This window comes from Gracilinanus agilis, chromosome 4 (assembly GCF_016433145.1).
Source record: "Gracilinanus agilis isolate LMUSP501 chromosome 4, AgileGrace, whole genome shotgun sequence".
NCBI classification, from domain to species: Eukaryota; Metazoa; Chordata; class Mammalia; order Didelphimorphia; family Didelphidae; genus Gracilinanus; species Gracilinanus agilis.
In genome coordinates this window covers 131,759,258-131,783,199 of record NC_058133.1, presented here as the reverse complement: position 1 = coordinate 131,783,199, position 23,942 = coordinate 131,759,258, and the positions used below count along the sequence as shown (strand labels likewise).

Genomic DNA, 23,942 nt, shown 5'->3' with positions numbered 1-23,942 from the left:
GCCATAATCTTCTGGTAATCGGCCATAATCTTTTGGTTTTCGGCCATAATCTTCTTGTTTTCGGCCATAATCTTCTGGTATTCCTTTTCAATCTGGTCATTTCTTGTGTTCAATTTGCTTATCAGTTCATTTGGTTTCTGAGCCTCGCTTTCCAGTTGCAAGATTCTACCTTTTAAGCTGTTATTTTCTTGCCAGATCTCTTCCATTTTCCTCAAAATCTCAGATTTGAACTCTTCCATAGGTTGTGAGGAGTTTTCCTTATTTGGGGAGGGTCTGGATGGTTGTTTGTTCTCCTCCTCTGTTTGCTCGGTTGTCTGGATTTTCTCTGTGTAGAAGCTGTCGAGTGTTAAAGACTTCTTTTTTTTGTTATTATTCTTTCTCTTCTGAATTTCCTGTAACTGGTTAGCCATCATTAGCCCAGCAGCTTCTCAGGTTTATCCTCGCTCTCAGTGTCTGTCTGAGATCTATTGGCTCCTGAGGACTGAGTTCTAGTTTTTTCCAAGGTCAAGCCCCCTGGTGGATTCCCTTGCTTGAACCTCTGCAGGAGGTTTCTTTACAAGTCTCAGGGAGCTACTTCCACAGTCGTATACCCGTCTGCACTGGTTCCCCACTTAGGCTTTAGTTCCTGGTTGTGTTTGCCTCCACCCACACCTTTGCTCAGCTGGCACCCACGCCTCTGCTCAGCCGGCGCTCCGCTCCCAGCGTCCACTCTCTGCGCCCAGCGTCCTGCTCCCGCGCGCTCAGATTTCGCGTACGTTCTTGACTTAATGGGGTCCTAAGTCTTGCTGCTCTCAGGAACAGGTCCCGGAGCTGCTGATGACTCGATGGGTGCCCCAAACTTGCTCTATTTCTTTTTAGCTGGGTTCAGAGCTATAGGTGAATGTGGAGGGGGTGGGGATGGGGCGGTTGCTCAGCTCGCGATTGAGTGAGAGCCCTTTTTAGCTTGGAAATGTCTCGATTCCACGTACCTTCCACGCTGTGCCCTGTTGTGGGGTTCCTCCGTTCGTCTGGACTTGTTTTTATGTCCCCTTGAGGAGTTTTGTGTGTTTCGGTCAGGAGAGGTTAAGAGCTGCTTCTTACTCTGCCGCCATCTTAACCCGGAAGCCTATATTTTATATTTCTAATGATTATAGCTGAATAGCATAAGGATCATAGTTTCTACAACATAAAGTAGGCAAATAGTTTTTTAAATCAACTTAAATTCACCTTACTGACTCTACCAAGCTATTTGCTACCCTATTTATTTGGTGTCATCTACAAACATAAAGCCTTCAATACTGGAGGTAATGGACTGTGGGTACATGAGTCCCTCTGAGATACATCCTAGCTATGTCACTAGGCAAGTTATTTCCCTGTCCCAAGTTCTCAGTTTCCTTCTTTGAAAAAAGAGGGATAATAATTCTCTGCAATAGCATAATTAGGAATTCTTGTGTCCAGGGCTAATTCACTGAAGGAGAGAGGAAGGGTCAGTGCAAAAGACAGCCATTCTGGGTGCAGTTATCTCAGAAAAGGGAGGATCCCATTCTCCAGAGTGTCAAGGTTATGCCCTCGTGACCAAGGCTGATATCCTCCATCTACTAAGAAAAGGTAGAGTATGGGGAGAGTCACAGGTAGGAGGAGAGGGTGCTGCAATGAAAAAAGTTGGATCTGAGAGAGGAAAGCAAAAATGATGGGACATGGAGGACAGTAAGAGACTGGGAGAGGGGGACTGTGACTAAAGGTTTTAGTGAATAGAGATAACAAAAGACCCTCATGTCAGTTGTAGTTGATGATAAATCATTTTTCAGTCATGTCTGACTCTTTATGATCCCATTTGAGGTTTTCTTCACAAAGATACTGGAGTGATTTTCCATTATCCTTTTCTAGCTCATTTTACAGATAAAGAAACTGAAACAAACCAGGTTAAATGACTTGCCCAGGGTCACACAGTTAGTAAGTGTCTGAGACCAGATTTGAATTTAGGAAGATGTCTTCTTGACTCCAGGCCCAGTATTCTATATACCATGCCACCTAGCTGCCTACTATGTGCCAGTGGCCTGAAGTCCCTTCTCCTATCCCTTTCTAGGATAATGAAATCCTTGACTACTTGCATTATTTACCTCTTAGGATTATTAAAAGGAAAATCTTTTGTAACTTTAAAATACTATATGCATGTGGAAATTATTGTCTCTGTGACATAGTAGTAGCAAAATGAAGACTAAAATTCAGATTGACTTTCCAATTCAATGGGTTTTTATTATGTCAGTGCTGATTAGTTTGTCTGTTGTGATTTACTCCCTACTACAGCAAAGAAACAATAAGGAACTGTATAATAAATGGTAAGAATAAATTTTATTAGAAAAAGCCTTGCTTCTTGAGGCATCCAGGTGGCTCTACTATTAAAAAAAGGAAAGGAAAAAGTATGTTTTATGTGGAAAGTTTTACAAGAAGAGTGCAGATTTCCTATTTAAAAACCAAAAGGGCCACCTGCCTAGGATTGGAAAAACAGTGAATGTCAAAATGAATAAGAAAAGATCCCCAATACAGATCATTCAGTTTTCCTATAATCTTTTCTCTCTTTTTAGTACAACAATGAATTGTTGTTTGTAGCCAGACTCCTGAATGCACCTGATCTTTGCCCTGATCTCTAGAGGATAATTACAGTCTGGAGAGATGATCTGTTTTTCTTGTTCATTCCCCAATATTTAGTAGCAATGGTCTTTAACCATTTAGCCATCCATTGATGGTTATTGCCATCATACCAAAAAAAAGTAAAAGAAAAGGATGATACATATTTATGTAAATAATTGGGTTTCATGGTTTCTGAGATGATGGAGAAAGGTTCTGAAATGCAACTGCCTCTAGTGTTTCAGACCTGATGACTCATCTGTGGGGTAGACCCTCACAAGCACAGGTCTTTGGTAGCTGGGCAGCTTCAACACGATGTAACTTGAGCCCAAGTTGCTCTTGTTTATATAAAGAAAAACCTCAGTTATGGTAGAGTTTATCAGGAAGGTTACTCCTCATCTGGCTTTCAATGGTTTGAAGTGTTTAATTGGTCAAGGGACATGCAAATCAATGAGCTAGGGACAAGACTTTTCAGAACTTATTACCAACCTTTAGGACACCTTAAACTTGACATACTTTCAATACCCTTAGCAGCTTTAGACAGGAAGCTATTATCCGAAAGAGAGACCTTTACAGGACAGTTTCTCAGAATTAGTCAAAAGATAGCCCAAATTCTGTAACCTTGAGAGGTGATTGTTATCTCAGGGTAGGCAGCCAGCATAGAGCTGGTATTAATAACTTTCTAAAAATGACCTTGGAAGAAACTAACATCAGATTTTAGTAAGGTGGTGTGGGGGGGGGTGTTTATTTTTTGTGAAAGCTTCAAAAAGGAAAACTATTGAGATTTTAATAGGCCAGTTAAGAGGTTAAAATTAGTTTTGATTCACTTCAAAGGAAACTGTTAACATAGAAGCAGAAGGGGCTGTAATTCTTAACAAAAAGGTTTCTCCTACTGAGGAAAGGAATCTCACCAAAATTGGGATGAAGGAGTCAATGGAGGAAGTAAGACTGTCAGTTTAATTATATAATAAGTAATGAATGGATCCAATCCTATCCAGAAGTTTCAGCCTCCACTTAGCCTTACTTCTGGGGATAGAAATTCATATATCAGTTGTCTCTTGGGATCCAGGTGAGGTAGATCACAATAGTCACCTAAAGTCCTAGCCAAGAAAAGACCACCTAGACCAGTGATGATGAACCTATGGCATAGGTGGCAAAGATGGCATGCAGAGCACTCTCTGTGGGCACAAAGCACCCTTACCCCCAGAGTTCATTACTAGAAAGGCAGAAGGTCTTGGGTAGAGATGCTCCCTTCCATCTCTCCACCATGCCTGATGACATTTTTTTATATCCCTACCCCTCTGCCCAGCAATCTAATGGAAGTGCACAGGGGGTAAGGTGGACAGCTCACAGGTGGCAGAACTGGAGAGAAGTGGGGTGCTTGCTAAGGACATTCCTCACTTCATTTGCCTCTCTGTCCAGCAACCCAATGAGAGCACTTTCTCCTTCCCCTGTGTGGGGTAAGGAAGAGCAGGTTTTGCCCCACACTCCATGGTGGGGAGGGGAATAATACACAGTCTCTCAGGGGGAACCAGCACCGCACTTGGTCTTGGGGGGTGGGATGGAGATGGAGACCAGCACTCCATCTCTAAAAGCTTCACCATCACTGACCTAGATGATCTTGAATTTGATATCAGGAATCTCTCTTTAGAAACTAAACAAGGCCTTGTATGGTTAATATTTGGAGGGAAAACTGCCTAGGAATTATTAGGGACCACATTTTAAAAAGTTTTTAAACTTTTAAGGCTAAAAACATTTTTAAAAGGACATCAACTGAGGAATAGCTAAATAAGTTGTGGCATATGATTGTGATGGAATACTACTATGCCATGAGAAATGATGAAGAAGTTAATTTGGGGAAAAACTTGGAAATATCTATGTGAAATTATAAAAAGTAAAACAAGCAAATTCAAGACTATATTATAGATAGAAACAGAAATAAGTTTTGAAGAATAACTTGTATATGTCTGCCTCTAGTGAAAGAACCAATAAAAAGTTATAAATGAGAAAATATATATATGTGTGTGTGTGTGTGTGTGTGTGTGTGTGTGTGTGTGTGTGTGTGTGTATGGGGGGGGTCAAATAATGCCTTCTCTAATGAGGGGAGGTTAGGGAGGGAGGGAGTTAACTGAGTATTTAAATATAACAAAATTTAATTTTAAAAAATTTACATTCAAAAAAGACAGTAGGACATAGTGGAAAGAGTATTGTTTTGGGGATTGAGGGATCTGGGTTCAGATCTCATACTTATTATGTTGGCCAAATCTCTTAGACTCTCCAGTCATCATTTTCCTCTTGGATAAAATGAGAAATCGTACTAGATGATTCACCCCCTCCCCCAATCCCTTTTTGCTCTAATTTCCATGATTCCAAACTGTCTTTCTTTGTTATTAGAATGGCTTGGATAGAAAGAAAGAAGTTGGCAGGAAGAAGTTAATTCTTAGTTCTCAGTATTAGGTATTATGCATAGCAAAAACATTTGCTCCAATCTTTCATGGACTCAAACAGCTGTTCAAAACACCCCCACAAATCACCATGCCATACAAAGGGTCTTTTGTCCTTCTACATTAGAGTAAGTTACAGAACTCCTGTTTTTGCCACAATGCTCCTGGACAATCTATTATATTTCTAGCAAAATAATAGTGTTGGAAATTAAGTTAAATCATTTGAAAATCAGTGAATTGCTTCTAGGGCTTTTCTCCTTTCTTTATCCAAGCTCCTGACCCTTTTTGCCAGGAAGCATATTTATTTATTTGCTTTTACTGGGGGAGCACATTTTCCTTCAGGACCCATTGAAGTATGAAACAAATGATTATCTTCAGAATGAATTTTTCTCTCAGGCAAAGGTATCAAGATGAACCAGACAGTGGTGATGTGGTTCTTGTTGCAGATGCAGCTAGTTGCAGCAGGGAAAAGAATCAAACAGACACCTAGAAGATTTGGATCCTATTGTCTCCTCTGCTGCTGACTAGCTGTGTGACCTTGGACAACTCACTCTACCCTTCTGAGTCCATTTTCTCATTTCTAAAACAAGAATAATAATATCTGTTCTGTATACTTCACAGGATTGTATATGAAAGCATTTGGAAATATAAAGTGTTGCATAAAGATTAAAAAGACATTATCATAAAGAGATGTTATCATCATCTTTATTGTCATCTCCCAGACATACTGCTCATTGGACATCTGGAGAGTTGGCCTTTGACTGAACAATGTTCACCCCTTCACAGCACCCCTTTAAGCAAAGTCATCCTACTAGAGTAGACCCTGGAAGGATATCACTGCCAGAATTTCATTTCTAGAAAGTTAGAATTTTATATATTTGGAGGCCTCTTCTGCCCCGGATATGTCATTATGATGGATAAAAAAAAAAATCTCTTCTGAAGCTTCTGGTCTCATGAAGTCCCTGCTCCCATAAGCTAGGCATACTATCATGCTCTTTACTTGGAATGTACATATGAAGTAGATGCTTTCAGGAGAGAATTGCTGAGCACCATGGGAGAAGACCACAAGAAATGTAATGGGGATCTGAATCATGACCAGAGGACCCAGGATGGCATTTCCAGAGGTGAAGAGGCTAGGCTTTCTTCTAGGATAGTGGAAACACTCATGGACATTCCATAACTGGTTCTAGTTGTTCAATCACATATTGAATCTTTCAGATTGGCTTTGGAGGCATTCAGGAAGACCTTTGGCTTCAGTTACTTTCTCCTTGCTGTTCTTTGCTTTGTTATCTTTAGATATGCCATGGTAGTATGATGTGCCCTATGATAGAGTATGATATAAAGGGAAAAACCCAAAAAAAGAATGCTTTAATTTTTAATCTAATTTTAAATTTAAATTTGGAGAAGAGTTTCCAGCCTTGAGAGTTTTTAAAGAATGGGAAAGTGACTCATAGGAATCTGGGAATTCAGTCTAGGTATTGTAACGAACCAGGAATTACTGTCCCAAGGAGCAAGGAGTAACCTTTAGGAATAACCATCCAGTGGAAAGATCTACCAGGGAGTCATGCCACATCTGGACATGAACTTGGTGGAAGCAATGTTATATAATAATTGAGCTAAGTTTTTACCTTAATCTACCCAGCCAGAGACAGGGATGGTGTGGGAGAGGCAGAGATTCTTACTATATATTTGAAGTAAACATTCATTCATAAAAGCTACCTAGTATTAAGTGGTCAAATGGAACTAGGGTGTTAATTACTGTCTTCCCTAACAAATGGGGGGAATATAGCCAATGGGAGTTTAAGCCAATGGCAGAGAAAAGAAAGTTCCAGACTTGTTGGAATACCTGAGAACCCTGAGAGGGATATGTAGTTATCGCAGCCCTGAGAGAGTAGGGCCAGGGAATACATATAATAACAGAAAACATTGTTGCTATATATTTAAATGATTTTCTTTCACTGAAGATTAGCCATCCTTTTGCTAACGTCCAGATATGAACTCATTTAAAACATGATGGTTCATATTTTGCCCAAAAAGATGATTTAGAAGTATCTTATATCTCCCTCTCTTTCATCCTCCTCTTCTCTTCCCTCTTCCAAAAAAAGAAACTATTGGAACAGAAACCATTTCCTGGTTATTATTTACATTTCCCTCCTAAACCTACAACTCAAAATATTTGCATTTTAATTCAAGAACTTAAGTGAGGGAAAGGTATTTTTGCTCCCTTTAGTCATTGAAGCTGGCACTGCCATCTGTTCTGAACCATTAACATAGTTTTAAGAAGGCCACCTTTCATAATATCTGAGCGAGGGAAAGTAAAGTAATTGGGGAGACTTATTTCTTGGCTTCCTGTGAGATTGTTTTATGGCTGCAAAAGAGCTTCCCTCTATGAAGGGGCCTAAATCTCTAGGAAAGGCGACAGTAAGGGAAGCTGGGGAGAGTTTTGCTGGGGAAATGTTTTGCTAAATGTCACATCCCTGGTCTGAAAGGGATACATTTCTCTTTATGATATTACTCTGGTTTTTTTTTCCCTCATTCTCTAACATGACCAGCTTCCATTAGAACCATAGCCATCATCCTGAGAAATAACCCCTGTAGAGACTCAGCCTGGCAACTAACTGCTCTTATAGATGCTATAGTCACAGCTACTTAAGACTCAAAAAAGTAAGTTCTTCAAAATGGGAAAAGTAATTTACAGCAAGTGTCTCTGACAAAAGGTCTCATTTCTCAAATGTATAGAGAACTGAGTCAGATTTATAAGAATACCAAACCATCCCCCAATTGACAAATGGGCAAAGGATAGGAACAGACAATTTTCAGATAAAGACATTAAAACTCTTTAGTCATATCAAAGGAATGCTCCAAATCACTATTAATTAGAGAAATGCAACTATTACAACTCTGAGGTACCACCTCACAACCTGTCAAACCGGCTAATGTGACCAAAAAAAAAAGAAAGAAAGAAAATGATAAATGTTGGAGAGAATGTGGAAAAATTGAGATACTTTATACAATGTTGGTGGAGCTGTGAACTGAGACAACCATTCTGGAGAGCAATTTGTAACCATTCCCAAAGGACCATGAAACTGTGCAATACAACTTTCAACTAGCAATACAACTACTAGGTTTGTATCCCAAAGAGATCAAAGATAGGGAGAAAGACCTACCTGTACAAAAATATATAAAGCAGCTCTTTTTGTGGTGGCAAAGAACTGGAGATTAAAGGGAGACCCATCAATTGGGGAATGGCTGAAAAAGTTGTGGTATATGATTGTATTATCATGCCATAATATTTGATGAATAAGATGGTCACAGAGAAAAACTGGAAAGATTTCTATAAGTGATGCAAAGTGAAATAAGCAGAACCCAGAGAACTTTGTCCACAGTAACAGCAATAATATACAATGATCAATTGACAACTATTGTTAGACACCTCCAAAGGGTTCATGAAGAAAAAAGTTATCTACTGCCAGAAAAGGAACTAACAGAGACTGAATGCAGATTGAAGCATACCACTCTTTATTTTATTTCTTCCATGAATTTTTCTCTCGTATGAGCAGTACATATCTTCTTTCACAAAACGGTGAACATTGAAATGTGTAATGTATGATAACACATGTACAACCTATATCATATTATCTGCTGTCTTGGGGAAGAAGAAGGGGTGGGAGAGGACAGATCGTGGATCACAAAATGTCAGAAATCGATTATTAAAAATTGTATCAATATAATCTGGAAGGAAAAGTTCTTAATTTTAAAAAAGTACAAGAGTAAAAAGTAAGTTCTTGCAACCATAGTCTTTGGCACCACCAAATGACCCTGTGTCAGAAACTGATATAATTATGTTGGTGGAAATTACACCAAAGAAAAGGCATTACCATCTGTTTTGCCTCTGCACCTTGAGGACTATCAGACCTTTCCATTTGACTTGCAATTGAAATTTTCCATGTGTGTTGTCTCCCCTATTAGGATGTGAACTCCTTAAAGAGCTGGGGCTGTCTTATTCTCTCTCTGTAACCCCAGAACTTAATAAGCACTTAATAAATTCACTTATTAGACTGCCCTTTCCCATTTACATCATAGACTCATCATTATTCCATTACTTTCACATACAATTTGTTCAACTCATTTCCTAGTTAATGAGATCCATAGTGCTTTGAATCATCAACACCTCCTCAAAAGGCTGAGAACTGGACAGATGTACCAGGTGTACTGTGTTATTGTCAGCTCCAGGCAGGACTTTTCAGTGCTCACAGCCGTGAAGTTAATGGGACAAAGGCATGTAAGGGGCTAAGCACATCACTCCCCATCAGATGGTCTTTTTTATTCTCTCTCCAAGGTACACTTGCTAGAAACCTGAATCTGTTCCATACGATTAATAAAATGGTCAGGCATGAGACCAAGTGATGTTGGAAAAAGGCAACATGACTTAGTTGTTGAGAATCAGGCTCAGAGTAAAACCAAACCTGGGTTCAAGGTCTACCTCTGTCTCATACTAGCTTGTGACCCCTGTGAGCCTTACCTTCTCATTACAACAAGAAATATTCTAAGACTATGGACAATGCATGAACCTGTCTCAGTGGAGGTAGTGGATGACCAAGCCAAGTAAGGCAAAAGAAAGAGAGGACTTAACTGCCCTGGATGACTTCAAGTCACCTCAATCCAAAAGGCACATCCTCATTTGCTGAAAAAACTGGCAGATGTGATGGCCAGGCAACTGTCAGTGATATTTGAAAGATGATGGAAAATAAAAGAAGTACGATAAGATTGGAAAAGGGCAAATGTCCTGATTTTCAAAAAGAGAGAACTTTATATGCCATCTTTATAGGTCACTGAATTTGACTCCAATTCTAGGGAAATTTTCTAGAATGGATCACTAATGAGACAGTTGCCAAAAATCTAAAAAAGGGAAGAGATGATTACAAAAAGTAAGCATGGCTTCATCAAGAGTCCATCATGCTACTTATGAGAAAGAATGCTATCCAAATCTAGAGAAAGAACTGTGGGATAGAAATCCAGAAGAAAACATATGATTTATCACTTGTTTTTATGGGTATATAATTTGGGGTTTTGGTTTTAAAAGATTACTCTATTACAAAGATGAATAATATAGAAATAGGTTTTGAGTGATAATATATGTATAGCCCAGTGAAATTGCTTGTCAACTCCAGGAAGAGGGAGGGAAAAGGGGAGACAGACAACAAGAATCATGTAACCATGGGGAAAATTTTAAAAGAAAATAAATGTAAAAGAAAAAAAGAGTAGATCATGCCAGGCTAACCTCATTTCATTTGGTTTTAGGCCTTTATATTCTCTCTTAGTATCAGTTCTAAGACAGAAGAGCAGCAAAGGCTAGGCAATTTAGGTTAAGAACTTTGTCCGGAGTCACACAACTAGGAAGTGTCTGAGACCAGATTTGAACCCAGGACCTTCTGGCTTCAGACCTAATAACTTCATTTCCTTTTGTTAGGATGACTAAACTAAGAGGTAAGGGAAATGGAGTGGATATACTTCACTTAGATTTAAGCAGAGTTCTTTTTAAAACATATTTTATTTTTCAAATAATATGCATTTATTTTCTCTTGCCCATAGCTACTCTCCTTCATCTAAAAGGAAAATGAAGCCCTTGTGACAAATATACATACTAAAGCAGAAAAATTTCCACATTGTTCATGTCTAAAAATGTATGCCTTTTACATCTTTTTTTTTAATAAAACCTTACTTTCCACCTTAGAATCAATACTAAGTATCAATTCCAAGGCAGAAGAGCAGTAAGGGATAGGCAATGGGGATTAAGTGACTTGCCCAGGGTCATATAACTAGGAATTGTCTGAGGCCAGATTTAAACCCAAGACCTCCCATCCTCAGGTCTGATGTCATATCTACTGAGCCACCTTTACCTGCCTCTACATTCTACATCTTAAGCCCAACGTGTTTCCTCCTAAGTCATCTAGAATCCTAGTTGGTCATTGTGCTGATCATAGTTCCTAAGTCTTTCAGAGTTAGTTGTCTTTATAATGTTGTTTTCATTGTATAATTTTTCCCCTGGGTCTACTCACTTCCCTCTGCATCAGTTCATACAAGTTTTTCTATCTATTTTTAAATTTCTTATAGCAAAACAATATTCCACTATATTTATATGTCATAATTTGTTCATTAATTCCCCAATTAATAACTACTACCTTATGTTCCATTTTTTACACCCTATAAAATGATGCTGTCTATATTTTTGAAACTTTTTCTTTTCTTCTTTTAAGTTCTTTTGTTCTTTCTTTGATCTCTTTGGGAAATTCAATCATAGTATCAGTGGGTCAAACAGTATGCACAATCCTGTGTCTTTAGGGACAGTATGCATTTTTCAAAAATTCCTTACCTTAACTTAAAATTGATACTAATTATCAGTTCCAAGACAGAAAAGTGGTAAGGGTTAGGCAATTGGGGTTAAGTGACTTACCCCAGGTCACACAGCTAAGAAATGTCTGCATTCAGATTTGAACCCAGGACCTCCTGACTCCAGGCCTGGCTCTCTATCCACTGAGTTAGTTAATTTCTGCCCTGACAATGTAGCTTTTTTAAAATTAAAGGATATTTTATTTTCCCAATTATAAGTAAATATAATTTTCATCATGTGTTTTCTGAAAGTATAAGATCAAAATTTCCTTCCTCACTTCCTTCCCTCCCCCTTCTCAGATATTTGCAATTTGATCTGCTTTATATATGTATTATCACGCAAAATATACTTCTATATTGGCCGTTGTTGTCAGAGAACACTCATAAAACCAAAACCTCAAAATAAAACCATCAGTAAACTAATGTGAAAGATGGTATGCTTTCATCTTCATCTGACTCCAATAGTTCTTTCTCTTGGAGGTGGATAGCAACCCTTGTCATAAATCCTTCAGAATTGTTCCTAATCAGACAATAAAGCTTTTAATAAAACCTTTCATACTTCTATTATTATGGAGAAGATAGAGAGCTATGCTTAGATGAGAATATAATCCAGTGGATCAAGTTTGATTATATGACTGCACTCAGAGAATAATTGTTAATGCTCCAATGTCATTGTGGCTGGAGGTCTCCTGTGGAGTAGCCCAGCAACCTGTGCTTGGCCCTATATTTTTTAACATTATTATCAATTGCTTGGCTAAAGGCATAGATGACATACTCATCAAATTTTCCAGTGACCCAAAGCAGAGGATAGTTTATGCACTAGATTAGAGTCAAAATCCAAAATAATCTTGAAATGCTAAAGCAGGCAAACATGGCTCATGGGTCAAATCAATCCACTGCCTGTTTTTGTACAGTTGAGTTAAGAATTTATATTTATTTTTAAATACAATAAAGCTATATTCACAAATGTAAAAACTATTCTTAACTCATGTGACTTACAAAAGCAAGTATATGGCAGAAGTTACTGTTGGCCAATTCCTGGGCTACCATGTTTGAACTAATTTAATAAGATGGAACTCCACAGGGATAAATGCAAATCATACACTTATATATAAAAAGTCAATGTCACATGGATAAGATAAAGGAAGCAGGGAAAGATTATAGTTGTTCAGAAAATGGTCTGGGAGTTTTAGGGATTATAAACTCAATATGAGTCATCAGTGTGATATCATAGCCAAAGGAGCTATTAAGATTTCAGGCAACATTAAGAGAAGCATAGTTTTCAGGAATAATAAAATGTTAGTCTTGCTGTATTTTGTTTTGGTTAGATCATAGGTGGAATATTATTTTAAGTTCTAAACAACACATTTTTGGAAATATTTTCATCAGCTACAGAGTTTACAAAAGAGATAACCAAGACAGTAAAGGTTTTTCAATTGTAAGGATTAAATTAGAAGTTTTGACAAAATAAGAGAGCAACTTTTAATAATTTAAGTTTTAATGAGAATATAGTAGAGTTGTAAATTAGTATTATCCCTTTAAGCCAGAGAAAATAAAACTTCTATCAGCTTTTAGCAATTAACAATTTAATTTAATTTAAATAGAGATAGTAAAAGAATATAGTAAAATGAATATATTAAAGGAGAGAGAAATATAGGAAAAAGGTAGAGAAAGAAAATTTCCTAATGTCTATACTAGTTAGTTATCCTATAGCTACCTATAACTATCTATAATTACTACCTAAAACTGCCTATATCTACTGCTAATAACAATCACCTCACAAAATTCCAATCCAATCCAGCCCAATCAAAACCAACCCAATCAGTGTTTAATCCAACCCCAATTATGTCTGTCAATGAAGCCCAGCCACCTCTCAACCCAGAAAAGGTCAAAAAGCTCTCTAAAGGCTAAAGCCAAAAAGCCCTCTCAGTAAGCTCAGGCCTACCTTTATATTCCAGCAACTAAATGCCAACCACCAACCCAACTCACTCCCAGTAGCCAATTTCCCAGCAACTGCCAGCCCTGTCAGCAACTGACAGCTCTCTTTTATAACCTTCTCCTACTTCACTTCTTGTCTCTATGGTTTCTCCTTCCTATCTCTATGGATTCTCCTTCCTGTCTCTGTGGTTTCTACTTCTTGTCACTGTGGGCTGGTTAATCTCTAGATATCTCTATGGCAAAAGAACCTTCAGGTCCCCCATTAAATTAAAAAAAGAATAAAGAATTCCTTTTTACACAGTTCATATCATATGGTTATGATGCTTCATACTCAAAGAGACCAAAATGATGAGGACAAGTTGAAAGAACTGGGCTTATTTAGCCTAGAGAAGAGAATACTGTGTTAGAGGAAGAGTGAACATGATAGTAGTCTTTATGTTTGAAGACTGTGATGTGGAGGAAGTATTAGACTTGCTTTATTTGGCCCCAGAGGGGAGATGGGAGCAATGAATGAATGAATGAATGAATGAATGAATGAATGAATGAATGAAAATTGCAAAGAGGCCAGATTAATTCTTGATGTAATGAAAAACTTCCTAATGATTAAAATTGTAAAAGTGGAACAAGATGTTTCAAGATATTGGGCACAATCTGAGAAGTTCAAGGAGGTCTTCAAGCAAAAGCTAGACCAGATGACAATGTGTCAAGTTTGTTTGAGTAGGACTTCGTTTTGAGAATGGGCTGCCCTACATGGCTGCTGAGGTCCCTTCCAACTATGATTTTTATAGAAATTCATTGAACTTCCAAAACCTCTCTATGGTTTAGAGAAATGACCACTAGATTCTTTCCATTTTTCAAAATCTGGGATTTTATGAGAACTCACTGGGAGCCCACAAAACAATGAAATCACAGATTTAATCCAAAACAAATGGCATTGGAGAAAAAGAGTAGAAGGCTGGCTGCTTTGACTGATCCTATTGAACAGGTAGCTGAACCTTTTGAGATGCAAGCACTCAAATATACAGATTCATTCCATCTATATTCAATCAGGCTCTAGAGAATTCATTCATCCTCACCAAGTTGATAAGGGACTGACAGATACTAGAATGTCAATTTACTATTTAACAGGCACACATATTATTATTATTACTGTTCATCTTTTATTGTCAAAGAAGACCAATGACAACAAGGGTGATGATTTGTGTGTGAATTGGATTAAAGTGAGGTAGAGGTACAGAAAGTTGTCAGCCTCACTCTCTCATCCAAAAATATCAAAGTCTAGTGGCAAAACAAAAGTCAGAACAATTGGCCAATTGGCAATGACCTGTATTGTGGTGGATGATCTTGTCATCTCTAACCTCTTACCAATCTTTAAGTACTCCACAGCACCTGCTTCAGCTGCCTTGTTGGAACAAATTGTCCTTCTTGGAACAAATTGTTCTCATCCACCCACTCCATGTGTTTGGGGCAGACATTCCTCTAATTCAATGATGGGTTTGAGTCCTATCAATTACCCTCAACCTGGTTTAGTCTATCTGCTGAGACAGTTTCACCAGGTATGGTCTTGTAGCCATAGGTAAAGGTTATGTGAGGTGTTCAGGAAGGACTAGCACCTCTGGTGTGAGGGCTTTCCAAACCCTTTCCAAGGCTGCTCATCCACCTTTGGTATCTACATTTCATCCAACTCTCACCTGTCACTCCAAGAAGCTATATAACTGGCATGATAATTGATATCAGTGTTTGTAGAACAATCCTACTGGTTCATAAATCCATTTAGGAACCACAGACAATATAAAATAGTTGGGAATCTACCTGATGAGTCAAACCTAAGAACTTATATGAACATAATCATAAAACACTTTTCACACAAATAAAAGAGCTAAACATTTGTAAAACTATTAAGTGCTCATGGGTAGGCTAAATCAATATAATAAAAATTACACTTCTACCAAAATTGATTTACTTATTCAATGCCATGCCAATCAATTACCAAAGAATTATTTTTAGGGCTAAAAAGAATATTAACAAAATTCTTCTGAGATAACAAAATGTCAAGAATAACAAGAGAATCAATGAAAAAATGTGAAGGGAGGTGGCCTAGCATTTTCAGATTTCAATCTATATTACAAAGTAGTAGTCATTAAAACAATATAGTACTAAGAAATAGAGTGTTGAATTAATGGAATAGATTTAGTATGTAATATACAACGATAAATGGCCATAATAATCTAGTGTTTGATAAACCCAAAGATTTAAGTTTCAGTGGCTAGAACTCATCATTTGACAAAGGTTGCTGGGAAAACTAGAGAGCAGTTTGGCAGAAACTAGATGTAGACCATTATCTCACACCATATACCAAGATATGGTTAAAATAGATACATGACTTAAACATAAAGGGTGATATCATAAGCAGATTAGGGAAGCATGGAAAGTTTACCTGTTCAAAAAAAAGGAAGAGTTTATGGCCAAACAAAAGATAAAGGATCATGAGAAGTATGATGGATAATTTTGATTTCATAAAATTAAAAAAGTTTTGAAAAAACAAAACCACTGTAGCCAAAATTAGAAGGAAATGGGAAACTGGGGTAGGTATGAGGTCAGGACGGAGGGATGGATTTTGAAGCAAGTTTCTCTGATAAAGGCCTCATTTCTATATAGGGAACTGAGTTAATTTTTTTAAAAGAACCATGCCACAATTGACAAATGGTCAAAGGATATGGACAAGCAGTTTTCAGAAGAAGAAATAAAATCTATCTATAGTAATGTGAAAAACTTTTCCAATTCACTATTGATTAGAGAAATGTAAATTAAAATCAGAGATGCCACCTCCTCCCTTTCATATTGACTAACATGACAGAAAAGAAAAATGGCAAATGCTGGAGAGGATGTGGAAAAACCGAAGTATTAATTCACTGTCGGTGGAGTTGTGAGCTGATCCAACCATTCTGGAGACATTTTTGAACTATGCCCAAAGAATTATAAAAATGTGTGTATCCTTTGATCTAGCACTCCTAGGTCTGTACCACAAAAGAGATCAAAGAAAAAGGAAAAAGGCCCATATGTGCAAAAACTTATAGCAGCTCTTTTTATAGTGGCAAAAATTTGAAAATTAAAGGGACGCTTCATAATTGAGGAATGGCTGAATAAGTCACGGTATATGATCATGATGGAATATAAGAAAGGACTAGGGGGGATGATTTCAGAAAAACCTGGGAAGATTTACATGAATTAATACAGAGTGAAGTAAGCAGAGCCAGGAGACCACTGTAAATAATAACAGCAGTATTGTAATGATGGTTAACTGTGAAAGACTTGGCTATTCTGATCAATACAATGATCTAAGACAATTCTAAAGGACTCATGGTGAAAAAGTGCTATCCACCTCCAGAGAGAAAACTGATGAATTTTAAGTACAAATTGGAGTCTAGTTTTCCTTTATTTTTCTCATTTTTTTGTAACATAGCTACTATGAAAACATGGTTTGTATAATTTCACATATATAATTGATATTATATTGCTTGCCTTCTCAGTGCATAAAGGAGAGGCCAGAGAGAGGGAAAAAAATTGGAATTCATAATTTTTAAAGAACATTAACTAAATAATCATTTTTTTGTAAATAAAAGGATACATTTAGGAGAACAAATGACAAAATATAAAAGTTTTGGGGGACATATGGAAATAGGTGTTTTATCAAACTGTGGGTTCTTAATGAATTGCCCTTCTAAATCTAAATCTAAAAGGCCTTTACTTCTTAAGTATTCTTAATTCTTAAGTATTATTCATGATTTTTGTTTTTATATCATAGACATTCTGAATATATTCTTCTCTAACAAAGTCTTCCCCTACATTCACCTATGATGGATAAACACTTACAAATTCCTACTCTTAGTCCTTTTTTTTTAGACTCCATGCAGACCACTACCCTTCTGTTGGGAAAGCATTTCTTCATGGGAGACATATTACAATGAGTTAAATTACAATTGGTTTTACACTTATTACATTTTAGATACCTATTGCCTCCGACAAGGTTTCAAAAGACCCATCTAAACCCCTGATGTTCTGCAAACTACTCAAATCTCATCAACAAACTAGCCCTCAGTTTAGGGTTCTACTTCCCATGAACAGGTAGCAAGCAGTGCCATTATTTCAGCCTGGTCTTGGTGGAGCACAACACAGAGGTAGCATCTCACTGCTTTAGGGGCTGGACACCACAGATATGCCATTTAAAGGGGGTAGGGTCAGTTTTCAAAGCATCTGTAATGAGTTGTCAAGCAAATATAAAACAGAGACAAATGAGATAGCCAACGTTAGGAAGAACAAGTCCCCATTATGATGGTAAAAGGATCCAAGAAGCAAATAGGCAATATGATTAAAAAATTCAGAAATCCTCTGTCCAGTTTTGAGCCTTTTAAGACTTTATGGACAATTTGATGACTGCCCTGTGGCAAGCGTGTCTGGTGAGAATCACACTATTCTAAAAGACTCTGAGTGGTGGACAGCTCCTGGTTGCAGCTAGCATTTCTTACAAGGGATATCACATTGGTTGCATCAGGAGTTTGCCTCTTTTTATCAATTTTATTCTTATTTTTATTAACTTCAATTTCAGAAGGTGACATTCTAGGACTTTGTCTCCAAATTGTGGGGTAACACTCTGGGTCTAGTGACACTTTCTGCAGTATCAACATCATATAACTCTGTCTTCTCTGTCTTTCCTGTGATTTTCCTAATACATAACAGTATTTTTTTTTATCATCTCTTCTCTGTTTTCTCTAGGATCATAATGGGCCACCTCCTTGCATTTCTCTTGGGGCTGGTATTTGAAGCCACTTCTGTGTATGGAATTCCTTCTTGCTCAGCTGATGGACAGCTCGCATTCTATCTTTTCTGCAACCTCACCCAAGTCCCCCAAGTGCCAAATACAACAACAAAGCTGCTGTTAAGCTTCAACTACATCAGGGTAGTTAATGCCACTTCATTCCCTCTATTGGATCAGCTGCAGCTTCTAGAGCTGGGATCTCAGTACACTCCTCTGACCATAGAGAAAGAAGCTTTCAGAAACCTGCCCAACCTTTTAGTCTTGGATATTGGCCACAATAAAATTCAGTTTTTGCATACTGATGCTTTTCAAGGCTTGTTCAATTTGGTTCAACTACGGCTATTTTACTGTGACCTCTCAGATTCCATTCTAAAAGATGGTTATTTTAGAAATTTAAGTTCTCTAGCTCTATTGGACCTATCTAAAAATAAAATAGAAAATCTCCAGATCCACCCTTCTTTTAGAAATCTGAAATCTTTGAAATCCATAGATTTGTCTCTGAACTACATATCCCTCGTATGTAAGAGAGATCTTGAGTTCCTCCAAGGGAAAAGATTCTCTTTGTTTAACCTTGCTTCCAATAATCTCTATAGTAGGGTCTCAGTTAACTGGAAAGAATGCATGAATCCTTTCAAAAATATGTCCTTTGAGATCTTAGATGTCTCAAAAAATGGTTGGACAGTAGACACTGTACAAGGCTTTTGTCGTGCTATCCAGGGAACCAAGATTTCTTCTTTGCTCCTCAATTACCATAACATGGGTGGAGGGTTTGGTTTTCATAACCTAAAAGAACCTGACCAAGACACATTTGCTGCTCTGGGCATGAGTTCAGTGATAAAAATGGACATTTCCCATGGCTTTATCTTTTCCTTGAATTTTCATCTGTTTGAGACTCTCAAAGAGTTGAAAGTTATGAACCTTTCACATAATAAGATAAACAAGATTGCTGTAGGAGCATTTTATGGTCTTGATAATCTTCAGATTCTCAACCTATCTTACAACCTTCTGGGAGAACTCTACCGATCTGATTTTGATGGACTGTCTAAAGTTGCTTATATTGATCTACAAAGAAATCATATTGGGATAATTGAAGATCAGACATTCAAAAGCTTGAGAAATTTACAAACTTTAGATCTTCGTGACAATGCTATTAAAACAGTTTATTTTCTTCCAAGCATACCTACTGCCTTTCTAAGTGGCAATAAATTGGTGTATATAGAAGAAAACTTCAAAATAACTTCTGAATTCCTTGATTTAGCAGAAAACAGATTGGAAAATCTAAATGATCTCTATATTCTCCTCCAGATTCCAGATCTGAAGTTCCTTATTTTAAATAAAAATCGATTTTCCTTTTGCTACCAACAATATGGTCCTTCAAAGAATCATACTATAGAGCAGCTTTATCTTTCAGAAAATATGTTGCAACTTATCTGGGCAGCAGACTCATGTTGGGATGTGTTTAAGAGACTTTTCCATCTTAAAGTCCTCTTCCTCAATAATAATTACCTTAATTTCCTTCCACCTGGTGTTTTCAGTGATTTGACTGCATTGCAAATCCTTAGCCTGGATGGCAACAAGCTGATATCTCTTTCTCCTGGTGTTCTACCTGAAAATTTAAGAGTCTTGTCTTTATCCCAGAACCATCTACTATCTCCTGACCCTACTGTATTTGCATCACTGAGCTACCTAGATATAACCCATAACAAATATATCTGTGAATGTGAAGCCAGAAATTTTATACTTTGGTTGAACCAAACCAATGTCACCATGCTTGGGTCTCCTGAGGATGTCTACTGCACATACCCTGACTCACTTTTTGGGGTCTCACTCTATTCAATTTCCACAGAGGTCTGTGATGAAGAGGAAACCTTACAATTTATCTATTTCTCACTTTTCATCTTCTTCACCACCACCTTGACTGTGTTCCTCACAGCAGTTGTGATATTCACAAAATTCCGTGGATTCTGTTTTCTCCTCTGGCGTAAGATGTTCCTGATACTAGCACTTGAATACCGTCCCCAGGGAGTAAAAGAGGATCAACACAAATATGATGCATATTTGTGCTTCAGTAACAAAGACTTTGAATGGGTCCAGAATACATTCCTCAGTCACTTGGACTCCCAGTACAGCTCTGAAAATAGATTTAATCTGTGTTTTGAGGAAAGAGACTTCCTTCCAGGAGAAGACCACATCAACAACATCCGGGATGCCATTTGTAACAGCAAGAAAACCATTTGCATTGTGACGAGGCATTTCCTTAAAGATGGCTGGTGCATTGAAGCCTTCAATTTTGCTCAGAGCAGATATTTTTCTGATCTCAAAGATGTCCTCATAATGGTGGTAGCTGGATCCCTCTCCCAGTATCAGCTAATGAAATACCCACCTATCCGAGTCTTTGTGCAGAGGCAACCATACCTGAAGTGGCCTGAGGACCTTCAGGATGTTGGCTGGTTCTTAAATAAACTCTCCCAAAGCATACTCACCAAAAAAGAACAAAAGAAGAAATCCAGTAACATCCCCTTGCAAACTGTAGCAACCATATCCTAGCCAAAGAAGGCATTCTCAACCTTAGCTCGGACTGGAAGTTATTCTTCCCATTATATTTGCATTACATGTTTGGCTCTTTCTTTGGAAGCAGCAAAGTGATGGGGTAGATAGAGTGCTAGACTGGGAGTTGGGAATACATGAATCCAAATCCTGCCACTGACCTTTGCTGACTGTGAGACCTTGGGCAAGTTGCTTTCCCTCTTTCACTCTAGTTTCCTCATCAGCAAAATGAGGATGATCGTATGAAGCCAACCTCATAGGATTAGTGTGAAGATCAAATGAGATAATTTCTGTAAAGCACTTTGCAAACCTTAAAGTGCTCTATCAATGTTAGCTCTCATTATTATTCATTGGATTTTTCTGCTAAGGAAAGAGAGAAACCTTCTGTTTTCCATATTCATATAGTGATTTACTGTGCTGACTTAAAAATGAAAATTAATGATTTAGAAAATTGGAATTGACCCTAAGAACCAGACCAAAGACTTAGAGTGCCCCCACTCTCTAATACTATCCTCTAGGACACAGTATTAATAGCCTCACATGAATATTTCTCTTGGTATCACATAAACAATGGAGAAAACGTTAAGGGTGAGGAAGACAGCTTGGAAAAACAAATGGGTGATGTTCATTCATCATTATTCAGTTTCATGGAAGTAGTGGCATTCATTGTTTCTGGGCTCCCTGGAAGATTGCTTCACATCAAACTGTAGGGGAATAAAAGGGAAGGGAAGGGAAGGGAAGGGAAGGGAAGGGAAAGGAAGGGATGGAAAGGGAAGCAAAGTGAAGTAAAGTGAAGGAAAGGAGAAGAAAGAGAAGAGAATCTTCTTTCTGATCCTTTTGGGTTTTGTTAGGGGTGTTTTTTCAGCAGAATGGTGCCATGGGTGTCAAGTACACCATTATCTGAGATACCATAGATCTAAGAGAAGATGGGATGAATTAATTAGGTATTTACTTGTCATATTCTCCTCCTTCATACAATGGTACTATATAGGTTTTGGGGGGCACATTTCCTTGGAAGTAAAGGTGATTATAAAATTCACTTAAGCAAACTGTCATACATCATAATTATTATCATCAACCGCACACCTTTTTAGAGTATTATCTAGAGATTAGACATGAAAATACAAAGAGGTAGAAAATATATATTTGTTTTCAATGTAGAGAGGTAAAAAGGCATATCCATAAAGAAATCAATATCAAGGAGTCAGTGAGGGGTATAAGCAGTAAATGCCAACGGTATTCAGAAAAGTCAAAGATCACCAAGGGCTATGGTGGTTTAGGAGAGGATTTGTTGAGACAAGGAAACTAGGAAACTTAAGCTGGATCCTGAAAGAAGATTAGAATTTAAATTTGTGGGGGCAGCTGGGTAGCTCAGTGGATTGAGAGTCAGGTCTAGAGACAGGAGGTCCTAGTTTCAAATCTGGCCTCAGATACTTCCTGTCTCTCTTACTTGCTCTTAAGTCTCTTACTTCCTTCTCAAACTCTTTGATTAATTGGTGATAAGTGTAAAAATTAAATTTTAATGATTTGGCTAAAATATATGAAGATTATAAGTAATAGTGGCGGTTGCTGATTCAAAGTATTATTTCTCAAAGTTGAAATGCCTTTAATAGCTTTTATCTACAAAAGAGGTAGATAGAGTGAACACAGAGAAATTCAAAAGGGTAGAGAAGACATTAGCCTATCTAACTAAATATTGCTCTGGTGCTCGACTCAGCCAGGACTTGTTGACCTTCAACAGGAATTAAACTCTCTCCAGAAGACAGGAAGGGAAAGCCATCTATCCACTCACCCAAGTTTCCTCTAAGAGGCAGGTCAAGACAATGGCTCAAGCTGAAGGTTATTCTTGAGACCAACTTTCTTCCTTGAGCCAACCTTCTTCTTGAAACTGTCTTCCCTCTTGAAGTCCAACTCCTTCTTGGAGTTGACTTCCTTCTCTAGCCTCAGAAATTCAGGGCCTTTTATAGTGGCTTCTTGTCTCTTCCTCTTTTCACAGGGGCCAATCACAGCTTCCAAATTGTCTAGCATTGCCCAGGGGCAGCGTTTGTGGGATCCACTTCTCACTTTCTGGAGGCCTGAATGTTCATCAAAAGGGTTCACAGATTCCTGGCTGATTGAGTTTCTGAAGGTGTGAATTCTCTAAGTGGTTTGTGAATTTCTCCACCTAGTTCAAGCTTTTATTGATTCAATCAAAAGGTAGACAAAAGAGAGTTAATCCTGTCTTCACAATCTAGTGAGGTACTAGGTAGGGGTATTTAAGTTATTGTTAACCAAAGTGTTACCTCCAACTAGGCAAATAAAATAAGGGATTCCCTTTTATAAGTGTAAACTCAAAGAGAACAAAGAATTCCCTTTTACATAAGATCCTAATTAACCCAAAAGAATCATTAGAGTTTCAGCTGCTTCTATGGCCCCAACAGGCAAAAAGCACTGGATTGTACCCTGGGCCTTGAGGTAGATCATTCTTTCTATAATCTTCCTCTAAGCTTTTCCTCTAGACACCAGCTGCCCTCTCCTCCTTGGTCCCTCTTAATATACCAGCTACGTATATGTGGAGTTACAACAGGCTTTTCACTTTTGATCCCCCTTTCTCAACCCCTCAAAGTCATCAGTTCCAAGTACAAGGTGTTCAGGGGAAAAGGAGTTACAAGCATTTTCATCAGTGAGCCAGGAAAGAGAGCACAAGATTGGAGTTCATCCAATATGTAAATGTGAAAATTGTTCATTTCTATGCCTCAATTTTTCCTTTGTAAAATATTCTTATCTGTTTCACAGAGCTTTTGTGAAATAAGAATGAAACAATAACCATCAAACCCTTGGAAAAGTTTTTTATGTCTATAGAATAAAAAGAATAATTATTATCTTAGTCATTATTTTCACATGGTCACTCAGGAGGAAAAGTGAGAAAGAAATATACCTTATGAGTGGACACAGAATGGTGGCCTTTGCGATATCATCTCATTCATTTTGTCACCTTAATAAAGCAAACATCATTCCCATTTAATAGATGAGAAAACTGAGACACTTAGGAGGGAAGTGGCCATGCTGGGAAGAAAGCATCACATGTTAAAGCATCATAGGATCTGGATCATAGATTTCTAAATGGAACAAATATTGGGGTCATCTAGTTCAATTCCCTCATTTTTCAGATGAAACTGAGAGCTGGAGCATTGAAGGGACATAGTAAGGAACCAAGCCAG

The 23,942-nt window shown here is 37.8% G+C and overlaps 1 protein-coding gene across 1 annotated transcript in view; it reads left to right on the top strand.

The window, feature by feature from the left end:
- Positions 1–20,857, top strand: part of TLR5 (toll like receptor 5) — a 95,964-nt gene extending 75,107 nt beyond the window's left edge. Inside the window, exon 2 of the mRNA XM_044673361.1 lies at positions 18,153–20,857. Within this exon, the coding sequence (XP_044529296.1) occupies positions 18,160–20,742 (2,583 nt within the window). The 5' untranslated portion in view covers positions 18,153–18,159 and the 3' untranslated portion in view covers positions 20,743–20,857. The remainder of the gene's footprint in view (positions 1–18,152) is intronic.
- Positions 20,858–23,942: the final 3,085 nt, after the last annotated feature.